At 52.9% G+C, this 11,473-nt stretch overlaps 1 protein-coding gene across 1 annotated transcript; it reads left to right on the forward strand.

The window, feature by feature from the left end:
* Positions 1-2,900: 2,900 nt before the first annotated feature.
* AMDHD2 (amidohydrolase domain containing 2) lies at positions 2,901-9,525 on the forward strand. The gene is made up of 11 exons (XM_080618909.1): positions 2,901-3,244; positions 3,608-3,744; positions 4,381-4,520; positions 4,894-4,948; positions 5,874-6,086; positions 6,834-6,922; positions 7,233-7,377; positions 7,624-7,731; positions 8,444-8,512; positions 8,938-9,039; positions 9,403-9,525. The coding sequence occupies exons 1-11, from the start codon at positions 3,162-3,164 to the stop codon at positions 9,489-9,491; spliced, it is 1,230 nt and encodes a 409-aa protein (XP_080475035.1). The 5' UTR covers positions 2,901-3,161; the 3' UTR covers positions 9,492-9,525.
* The last annotated feature ends 1,948 nt before the right edge of the window (positions 9,526-11,473 follow it).

An 11,473-nucleotide genomic window follows, 5' to 3' on the forward strand; every position in this document is an offset into this window, starting at 1 on the left:
TAGGCTGAGGACAAATCTTAGGGAATCCCATATATTCCTGAGATTGGCAGCATGTTCTCAGCTTATAGATATAAACAACCTCCCTGGCTCTTGTGTGCATTAGGACAATACCTTAGACCTCTTTGCAAATGCACGTGAAAAACTAGAAGCTTGGCTGCATCTCCAGCAGCACTGCTCAGCAGCAGTGCTCAGCAACAGCCCTCCCTGTGGACACCCAGACCTTGTTCACATCTGCAGCACGCACTCCCCTATTCCTCCCGAGTGAACTGCTACAGCTTCTCATGCTGCCAGGCAGTAAATCTGATGTGGGAACTGGGCTAGGTTAAAAACAATTCCACCTGAATAAAAATAACACTTGGTAAAGAAACTGCAGGTGAAACCTCAGCTTGTGATTCCCTCAGCCTCTTACTTGAGGTAGTAGAAAGAACATGCTATTATTGGAGAGGGAGTGTGCAATGACTGGTAATGCCAGACAAGGTTAATTTAATACTGAGAAATAAAAGGAGAACATCCAAAGGGATAAAACATAAGCAGGACAGATATATGCCGCAAAGTCATGCTGGGTGACATACCTACAGCATGGATGAGGCCAATCTGCACACCTTCACTATCAGCACAGGCTGTCCTGGCCTCCAGCAGTGCAGAGGGAGATCCGGGCTGGTTTCCAGCTCTGATTCAGTGGTTTGCTTTGGGGCTTGCAGCCCAGAAGAACGCTAGATCACCCGAGGGTTGGTGAAGCTGTGCCCAGAGGGTGGGCCCCATGCACACAGTGGGTGTTACTGTCTGTAAGTGGTATCTGCATCTACCTCAGTGTTTCTTCCACTGCCTAGAAAAGTTACTGTCTGTTAGCTTGTATGTTCCTACAATGTGCCCTGTTTTGGCCATGAGCTGTTTGGGTGCTGTATATGCCTTTTAACATCTGAATTCAATTCAGGAGCTTGGAAGGGTGCTTCCTTCCTCACAGAGTCATTGGCTCAAATGAGCAGACCTGAGATATGCTTTTAGGATTTATTATTTTCCAGTTTTGGAGTCTCCTTTACTTCACCTGCACTGAAGCCACAAATCATTCTCATAGACATGCTCGTGGGTGCCCCTGACATGCATAATATCAGCCAAGATGAGGAAAACCTGCCTGAAGTCATTTTTAGCCTCCAATTCCACAAACAGTGCTGCACAGAGATTTTCTGGCCTCAACTAGCATCATTCCCAGCTTTGCATTTCAGGGGCCTTTGCCAGCATCCTGCTGACAGTGTGAGGCAGCTTGTGGAGCAGACAAGCACTGACATCATGGAGTGATAAGTACAGCATAAAACCTTGTTAAAACTCAATTCCTGGCTGGACAGGGATGTTACGTTCCCCATTTCTCTTTTCTTGGTTCATCAGCAGCACCGACATCAGCACCTGCTTGAACACAGGCCTTGATGAGTGTCATGGTTTAAGCCTAGCCAGCAACCCAGAATCACGCAGCTGCTCACTCACTCCCCCCCTTTCTCCCACCGCTCCTGGAAGGATGGGGAGGAGAATTGAAAGAGTGTAACTCCCACAGGTTGAGATAAGAACAGTCCAGTAACTAAGGTATAACACAAATCACTGCTGCTACCACCAATAATAATAATGATAAGGGAAATAACACGGGAAGGGAATACAACCGCTCACCACCCGCCAACCGATACCCAGCCTGACCCGAGCAACGATCCAGCCCTTCCAGGTAACTGCCCCCAGTTCATATACTGGGCATGACGTGCTGTGGTATGGAATGTGCTTTTGGCTAGTTTGGGTCAGGTGCCCTGTCTCTGCTTCCTCCAGGCTTCCCTTCCTCCCTGGCAGAGCATGAGGCTCACAAAGTCCTTGGTCAGAGTAAACATGACTTAGCAACAACTAAAAACATTGGTGTTATCAGCGCTGTTCCCAGGCTGAAAGTCAAAAACACTGCACTGCAGCAGCTACTAAGAAGGAGAAAAAAATGACTGCTACTGCTGAAGCCAGGACAATGAGACACTTGACTCCGCAATATGTGAGACACCTTCCTTGGCTGGAAGATGCTGGGTAGTAGTGAGCCTGTCTCTTTAGCTCACTCTAGTCTACCCTAGGGCTGAGTGATGGTTCTTGGGTGATGATGGCTGTCACCACCTGTGCTGAGGAGCTCCAGTTTGGAGCCAGTGGATGCAGTAGAACCAGATTCTGGCCCAAACCATTCCCATCATAGCATGAGGTTGGAGGCAGCAGGATGTGTGTGCAGACCGGCAAAAAGCAGGGCCTGGGGAGGTGGTTGTGACAGGACACTGACACCTGCACAATCAGCACAACAGCTCTTTCTGCTTCTTTGCACTCTAGGGTCTGGAGTGCTCATGGGTAAGTCGCATTCCTTTTGGACACATGTCACTCCCTGCTGCTGTCAGACCTTTTCAACAGCTTTCATAAACATGAAACACCAGCATATGCTGCTGCCAGCCACTCAGAGCTCCAGCAGGGAACTAATTAATTTCTATTTAATGCTGGGTGTGATTAAACCAGCTACAGAGTAACCCCCTTCAAACGCTGACTGCGAGAAGGCAGGACGCAAGCCCGACCTGCGGGCAGCGCAGGGTGCTGCCTCCGGGGGCCAGGGCAGGCACTCAGAGCCACTCCACAGCCATGTCTCTGACAGCGGCACTGGCAGAGGCCGCAGGAGGCCCGAGGACGGCTGTGAAGGGCGCTGCGCCCCCGGCGGTTCTCCGCCACCGCCTCCGCCTTTCAAGCCAACCCTGTGTGGCCGCTAGGCCTGTCCGCACCGCGACCTCCCCAAGATGGCGGCTCCTTGAGGCGGTGGGGTGATCACGTGGGGCCGGGCGTTAGAGGTGGGATTTCGGTGCGTCAGCTGAGAGGGATCACGTGACCGATAACCAGGCCCGCCCCTCGCCCCGGCCCCGCTGCACCGGGCGGGGCTTCACCGGGCCCCGCTGCAGGGTGTTTCCTTACAGCGCCGTCCCGGAGCACCGGGGAGGGGTAGGGTCTACCCGCTGCCTGCCCCCGGGGCGGTGCTCCGGCACCCCCGCCTCTCGCCGGCTCCCAGTTCCCTCGGTAGCCACTCGCACCTGAGCAGCGGCCTTGTCTCAGTGGCCGCCCCATGCTTTCCCCCCCACCTCACCCTCCCAACTCCCGCCGGTTCTCGCGGGCGCATTATGCCGTCCAACAAATCCGTCTCGGACGCACCCATCGTCCAGTTCACCAACTGCCGCATCCTGCGGAGTCATCAGCTCCAGAGGTGAGCGGGACCGGAGCGGCGGGGCTTACCCGGCACCTGAGCGCCCGGGGGACCCTTCACATCCCCCAGGGCCATAGCACCCGATGCTGCATTGTCCCCTGCGCCCGGCTTCCGAGGGGGACGAGGCGCGTGATGTGCAGCCCCTCTCTGCCCTCTTCATCCCCTCTGCCAGCCCCTCGGCCGTAGCCGCTGCAGTGACGGGGACATCACAGAGCCCAGGCAAAGCTGAGCTGCCCATCCTGCCCTGGCAGGCACTGGAGAGCCCACGGTGTTCCTGGGGCTGCTGTGCCTGATGGTGGCCATGGCCACCACCTGCTCCGTGTGATCCACAGGAGCTTGGCCTCTGTGTGATTGTCCCTTCAGGGAGGACCTGTGGGTGCGAGAGGGTAAGATCCTCAACCCGGAAAAACTCTTCTTTGAGGAGAAGGGCTCTGCTGACATCCAGCTGGACTGTAAGGACAGCATCATCGCCCCAGGCTTCATCGACGTCCAGATCAATGGTACAGTGAAGCCACGTGCGCTCGCAGAGGGGTGGGGGGTGCCAGATTGGTCCATCCCCATCCTTCAATGCGTACTGCCCTCAACCAAGTTCATTTAGCACAAGGAAGATGCGAGCCACCAAACTAACAGTAAAGAATAATTTTGCCCATGTTTGGTGCTGTCATGAAACTGATCTCCTTTGTCTGGGTGGGGGTTTCAGCCCAGCTTTCCTCTTAACCTCGTTTTTATGAACATTTTATCCTTCCCCTGCACTGGTAGGATACCCACCCTGCCAGGGTGTGAGAGGATAGTGCAGGATTTAGCAAACGGAACACACATTACAACGGAACACACAACTCTTCCCTGAGGGTCTGGAGGGGCTTGTTCTATGGTAGCCTGTGTCAGATCCTCTTTACAGTGGGGAATCCTCAGATTTAGCTCTGCATCAAAATAAAAAGTTAATGCTTGCAAAATACTGGAATGCTGTGGGAAAGGCACTTCAGAAGGACAGCGCTGGTTGGATTTGTACTCGCAGAGCCTTGCAAACATAGGGCAGAAGTGGTGGTGGAGCCCTTCGCTTCTGGTCTATGCCGTACACATGGAGCAGCTTGCTCCAGTCATGCTGCAGTTTCATATCTGTTTGGTTCATGGTGCAGGAGGCTTTGGGGTGGACTTCTCCCTGGCTACAGATGACTTCAAATCAGGGATTGACATGGTCAGTCAGAAAATCCTCTCCCATGGCGTGACCTCCTTCTGTCCCACCCTGGTGACCTCTCCTCCCGCTGTGTACCACCAGGTAAGTGACTTTCTCCCCTCTCATCCACAGGGGGATTAAGGGCTGAGGTTGGTACCAAGAGGTGAGAGAGGCAAGGCTGGGCCCACAGGGACTGGGATAGCTGCCTTGGGGGGAAAAGCCATTGGTGTGAGGAGCTGGACTCTACTCCTGGCTTTCTTGCTCATAACCTTTAGACCTCTGAGACAGTGATGCCTCCCAGGCCAGCTGTGCACATCATAGCTTCTAGCTGACTTTTTTCTTTGTGGGCTGTGTTTGGCTGATGGTTCCAAGTGATCCAGCTTCAAATCTCTCTCTGGACCTGACATGTGGGTTGTGCTTTGGCAGGCTGGGGTGCTGTACCTAGGGTGCCATGTCTGACAAACCCTTTTTCTAGGTTCTCCCTCAGATCAGTATAAGAAATGGTGGAGCCCATGGAGCAGGTATCTTGGGTAAGTGGTTTCGTCCCTCACTGTCTTCTCTGGTTCTACTCTAAGTAGGCAATTATCTTGTTAAGGGAAAAGAAGCTACTGTAGGAACAGCACAAATGGGGACTGGAGCTCTTTTTGTGGGAGGGATGGGTGGGCACAGACCACACCTGGAATATTGTGTTCAGCTCTGGGAGCAGCAACACAAGAGGGACTTGGAGCTGTTGGAGCGAGTCCAGAGGAGGCCATGGAGATACTGCGAGGGCTGGAGGAGCTCTGCTCTGGAGCCAGGCTGAGAGAGCTGGGCTTGTTCAGCCTGGAGAGGAGAAGGCTCCAGGGAGACCTTAGAGCAGATTCCAGTGCCTAAAGAGGCTACAAGAAAGCTGGAGAGAGGCTTTGAACAAGGGCCTGTAGGGATAGGCCAAGGGGGAATGGCTTTAACCTGACAGAGGGGAGATTGAGATGAGCTCTTTAGGCAGAAGTTCTTCCCTGTGAGGCCCTGGCACAAGCTGCCCAGAGAAGCTGTGGCTGCCCCATCCCTGGCAGTGTTCAAGGCCAGGTTGGATGGGGCTTGGATCAATCGGGTCTAGTGGAAGGTGTTTCTGCCCATGGCAGGAGACTGGAACTGGATGAGCTTTCAGGTCCCTTCCAAACCAAACCAGTCTGTGATTCTGTGATCCACTTTTTCCCTCAACCTCTGCCTGACCTGTCCATGGTCTGTCATTGTACATGCTCTGCTTCAGCCCTTTTGTCCCTACGGCTTAGTGGCAGTGGGTTGGCTAGCTTCCAGCCCTGCATCTTTCTCTGTGCTGAGCTCAGAGTAACCTGAGCTGTGTGTTTTGCTGCAGGAGAATGGCAGGAGCTTGACTGGAGCAGGGCAGACACAGCAGGTTTCCTGGTCCTTGGCAGGGAGAGGAAGGGTCATGGTTTTGTGTTCCTATTTGGGCAGGGGCCCATCTGGAAGGACCGTTCATCAGCAAGGAGAAGAAAGGAGCTCACCCAGAGCACTGCCTCCGCACCTTTGAGGCAGGTGCCTTCCAGGAAATGCTGGCCACCTACGGGTCCCTGGACTGTGTCCGGATTGTCACCCTCGCCCCAGAGATGAAGAGAAGCAGTGAAGTGATCCGGGAGCTCACCAAGAGGGGCATCTGTGTTTCGCTGGGTAAGGGCTGGGGCAGAGGAGGCTTAGGGGGGGGTTCTGTCTCCCTGCCCCTCTCTTGGGGCTGTGGCATCTCTAATGGTGTCTCAGTGTGACTGGACAGGGTGGGATTTTCTTTTCCCTGGTCTTTATGAAGGTGACAGACTTGTCACAAATGGTGTGACACAGTGTGGTGCTGTGAATCTGTGGTCCTTTGTATGATAAGGGCTGAAATTCATATTTATTGATTGAGGAGCCCCTGCTGTTGAACACAAGGTAGTTGGTCATACACAGGAAAGAATAGCAGTCTTACTTGAACAAAGATGTAATTGAGGATTGGTGACATGGAAAGGTTGAAACTTTGAAATTCCACTGCTTTAGGCCTTATTTGACAGGTGAAATAAATTTCCAAAGGTTACTGCTGAGTTTTGATAACTCTGTTTTTCAACCAGAAGCACTGTAGGAGACCTCTCCCTCCAGTATCTTGCTGGCCACTGACTTAAAACTGGCTGCACTTTCCTTGTCTTCTGTTTCACAAACTCTTCTTTGCCTAAGATCATTGAAGAAATCCCTTTAAAAGAAAAAAAAGAAAGGAAGAGTGAGGCAGTTATTCAGGGTGAATTTCACCCTGACACATTAGACACCTCTGTGCTGAGGCTGGTATCTCACGGTGGGGCATCAGATTTGAGTCCTAGTGATGAAACATCTTCACTCCTGCAAGGAAATAAATGGAGGTGGGTAGAGAAATCAGGTGTTGGTCTTTGTTCCCAGGTCACTCAGTGGCTAATCTTTCCCAGGCCGAGGATGCTGTGCAGCATGGTGCTACGTTCATCACTCACCTCTTCAATGCCATGTTGCCGGTGAGTAGCTTGGAGGCACTTGCCCAGCACTGGTATTGCTTCTGGTGCTTTCTCTCCTGCTTCTCATGGATGCATATTTTCCCCAGCTTGTTTTGTACCAAGTCTTGCAGTGAGGTTTCAGCACTGAACCTCTGGATTCACGTTTCTATGGCCTGATCTAAAAGACTTGAGATTGGAGGAAGTGTTCAGATTTGCCTCGTAAAGGACAGAGCGCTCAGCTGCCAGGCACTGCTTAATAGAGATGGCAGCTGTGTCCCCTGCCATGAGTCCTGGTGGTGCTCCACAGCTTGTCCTCTCTCCCCTCGGGCAGTTCCACCATCGTGACCCTGGGATTGTCGGGCTGCTGACAAGTGACAAGATTCCATCTGGGCGGAGGGTCTTCTATGGCATGATCTCTGATGGCATCCACACCAACCCTGCCGCCCTGCGAATCGCCCACCGAGCCCACCCCAAAGGTGAGCCATGATGGGCCCACGCAGTGACACCAGCCATTGCCCACAACACACTCAAGTTCTGTGGTGCGCTGCCCTTGCTGCCTGAGAGACCACAGCCACAGGGGCTGATCCGCCAGCCTTTTGCTTTGGTTGCATGTCGCTAGAGGCACCTTGTCCCCTCTCTGGGAGGGCTGGTGAGGTGCAGTGCTCAGAGCTCGGCAAGATGAGCTGCAAAGCTAAGACAGCCCCTTTTCTTGCGTCCCTCAGGCCTGGTGCTGGTGACAGATGCGATTGCTGGCATGGGGCTGGCACCAGGTCGGCACACACTGGGGCAGCAGGTGGTGGAGATTGATGGGCTGAACACCTACATTGCAGGTAAGTGCTTCTTGCCAAAGAGCCAGGGGCAGTGCTGGCAGTCATGCCTGTTCCTGGAGAGCTCAGCACACCTTGCAGTGCCTGTCAAAGCAGGGCAGCACTTGTGCCACCCTCTTGGGTTTTGGTGCTTGATGGCTCTGCAGGCACTTGGCCCTGGAGAGAAAGACATCTCATAAAGAGGGGAAGTACCCCATCTTCGTGGGGTGAGGAGGAACCTTGCAGTTTGTAGCTGTCTGCAACAGCTTTGAACACAGTGTCATGGATGCCAGAGGTTCCAGTGGGATCAGAAAAGACAGAGAAATCCTACACATACTTATTGTCCCTTGTCTTTACTGTAACACAACCACTCTTGCTAAGTTCCCTAAGCTGCAAGCAGTTGGAAACTGAGAAGGTATTTCAGGAAGGATCATTCTCAGTGTACTTCTGCTATCTCTGGCAGCAGATGCCTGTGTTGTATGCTAGTTTCATCCTGTCCAGCTGGTCTCACAGTGGAACTGCGGGGGGACATCCCAGTACCTCTCCCTGCACAGCCAGCGTGGGTCCTCTCTTGCCTTCTTGTGTCACTGGGCAGCAATAGCTGAAGCCCTTCAACTTGCTTCCTGTGCAGTCCAAGATTTCTGCCTCTTCTGGTCATGTTATACTTTCCAACCACTCCACTTCTTCTTGCTATGAGTTGTGGGACCTGCTCAGCACTATCCTGTTCCTCTCCCAGGCACAAAGACCCTGAGCGGCAGCGTGGCAACCATGGACACGTGTGTGCGGCACTTTCAAGAAGCCACAGGTAAGTAAGTGTTGTCCGCAAGCTGCTGCTCCCCATCATGACATGGGAAGAGGTGTCTCTCTTGCCAGCTGTGTCCACTCCACCACGCAATGTTCCCTCTCACCTGAGACATGATGAGAAGGGCTGGGATCAGCAGCACTGGCCTCGGATGAGCACCTTTTTTTTTGGTGAGGGTTCATTTTAACCCATAGCACTGATGAGAGGTGAACCCTCCTGCGCTTTTCTCCCGTTCCCATTCCCTAGATGTTCAGTTCTTCCTTCTGTCTCCCATAGGGATATTTCCCCTCCCCAGCTCCATCCGCTATGGTGAGGGTGTTCCAGGTCAGGTCCCTGCCAGGCTGACAGTTGCCTTAGCTGTGGGGGTTCAGGCTGCTGTGGCAACAGGGCTGTTTGCTGCCCTAATGTCTCCCCCTTCTCTGTCCAAGGGTGCTCAGTAGAGATCGCGTTGGAGGCAGCGTCTCTGCATCCTGCCCAGCTGCTGGGGATTGAACGCAAAAAAGGGACACTAAATTATGACTCCGATGCAGGTACTGGTGTGGGGTCAGCAGGTACTGGTACAGGGACAACAGTTTGAGGGCTCCTGGCTGCTGGGGCTGCTGCAAACACACCTTCATCCCCTGCTTCAGTGGGAGCTGCAGGGAGACTTGCTCTACTTGGGATTTGCTCTGGGCTTTTGCTCTAGTGGTGTTTCCCTTGGGTGCTGGTGTTGTTTTGTGAGCCTTTTGGTGAGACCTCATTTTTCAGCCAACATGGAGCAGAGCTGCCATAGCAAGGATGGCACCATGCTGCTGTCCTGCTGCTGTTTGTGGGGTGGGGGGAATCTCTTCCCTGCTGAGCCCAGCTCTTCTCAGCCAGCTTCAGCTGCTTGCTTTCTCTCTCACCCGATGCAGATTTCCTGATGCTGAATGACGATCTGTATGTGCAAGCCACGTACATCGCAGGCGAGGAAGTCTGGAGACAGGATGCATTGGGCATGTGACGCTGGGCTGTCCCAGTGCCCTCCAGGCTCCCTGGCACTGTGGTAGCAGCTTGGACAACCACCCCACTTCTCTTTTCTTCTTTTGTTTTTTTAATTCCTTCCTGCAATTCCCTTAAAGGAGCCTCATACCAAAGAGCTGCATTTTCCAGCGCAACTGCTGCTTCCAGTTACAGCCATGCCTGCACCAGATGTGTTGGTGCCTGGTTGGTGGTGTGGGGAGAGCAGGCAGATCTGTGCTGGGGGTTCTGCCAGGCCCTGGAGTGACCTGAAGGCCTGCACAGCTGTCCTGCATGGTGTCCCCAGACAGAGGTGCTCCTGTCACCGTCTCACAGCAGTGTGAAGCTGTCCCAGCCTTTGCACTGTTTTATAGAGCACACACTAACCTGACCTGTGCCCGAGGCAGGCTCAAGCCATTTCCATTCCCCTACCTGCTCTTTGCCTTGCTTCTGGGCAGCCATGGCTGGTTAGACATCAGCTTCTACCAGCTCAGCTCTCAGCTCTTCACATTAAAAGGTTCCTGTTGTGTCAACAGAAGTTGAGGATCACATTCTGTTCCCCTGGCAGTCCCTCTGCCATGTATCCTCAGAGCAAGGCTTTCGCAGCTTGCCGACTTGGTGCTGTTGTGGGGCTGTGAATCCATGTGGGCTGAATCCTCAGGGCAGAGGTCAAACCCAGGAAAAACAAATCATTGCTGGTCCTTTGTGCCTTTCCCCCTCATGGGCATTGAGTTCACAGCACGTGATTTCAGCTGGAGACATGGACAGCAGCCTGCCACAGAAGGCAATGTTCCTCTTCACCCCTTGTTCTGGATAGATGGGTTCTGCAGGGTCTGTGCTCAGCCCCTGATGGGGCTGTGAATCCTCAGGTCACAGGAAGTTTTGCTTTAGGGGACGCATCCAGATTGATGCTGACAGGCACACGAGCTCTCAGTCCAGCTCAGGGACTGAGGGAAGGAGAACTACACTGGGATTCTGGCATTTCAAGGCAGCTTGTAATAGCCCATTATTCCCATGTTCATTATTATCTTCTCCAGTGACTGGCTGTCAGCTCTTTTCCTGACACTTGTCCACTTTTGTCTGAAGACTGTTGTTGATTTCAAACCTACCATAGTCAGAACAGCCTTGTTCTTGGACAACCTCTGGACAAGTCTCAGACCAATTAGATGGGTTTTGTATGAGGGTAGGGCTTAGACAAGGGCTAAGTCTTAGCAAGAGTGGAGGCTGTAAGGCAAGGCAGGAGCCTGGTCAAGATGGGCAGAAGTGTGCCTGTTTTTCCAGTACATTTTTGTAACCTTTAACAGCAACATTTCGAAGTGCTTTCTTCACACTTACAGCCCTGCTGGAATAACTGGCAGCCTTGGAGAATTTCTAACGTCAACTGCCAATGTCAGCAGAAATTATAACCTCCACAATGTGAAACATTTGAAAGAGACATCAAATACTGTGCTAGGAAACATGGCCTGCTGCAGCATTACATATCCCCGTGAAAGCATTTTGGGCTGCTGTTGGAAAAAAATCCAAGGGGAAAAAAATGCATATGAAACAAGGTGTATAATTTTTTCTTAATTATTATTTACAAAATAAAGCACTTGAAAGGAAATCTAAAATAGAAATGGAGTTAGACAACACCTATACCTGTCTATTGCCCTCTTTTGGTCTGCTGTACCCTGTGTTGTATGGTGGTGTGTCAGAGTGGGATGGGTGCTGCTGTCCCAGGGCCTCTGCACCTGGGTGGGGATCCTGCTGAAGTGGCTGTGGGATTTGATCCATGGAGGGAGGCCACAGCTGGACAGCGGTGTCCTGGCACTGGAAGTGAATCATGGAGTGGTTTGGGTGGGAAGGCACCTTAAAGCTCATCCAGTTCCAACCCCCTGCCAGGGGCAGGGACACCTTCCGCTAGACCAGGTTGCTCCAAGCCCCGTCCTACCCGGCCCAGCAGCTCCGCGTGGGGCTCGAGAGACAGGAGGCCAGCTGGAGGCACAG

This window comes from Psittacula echo, assembly GCF_963264785.1.
Source record: "Psittacula echo genome assembly, chromosome: 5".
NCBI classification, from domain to species: Eukaryota; Metazoa; Chordata; class Aves; order Psittaciformes; family Psittacidae; genus Psittacula; species Psittacula echo.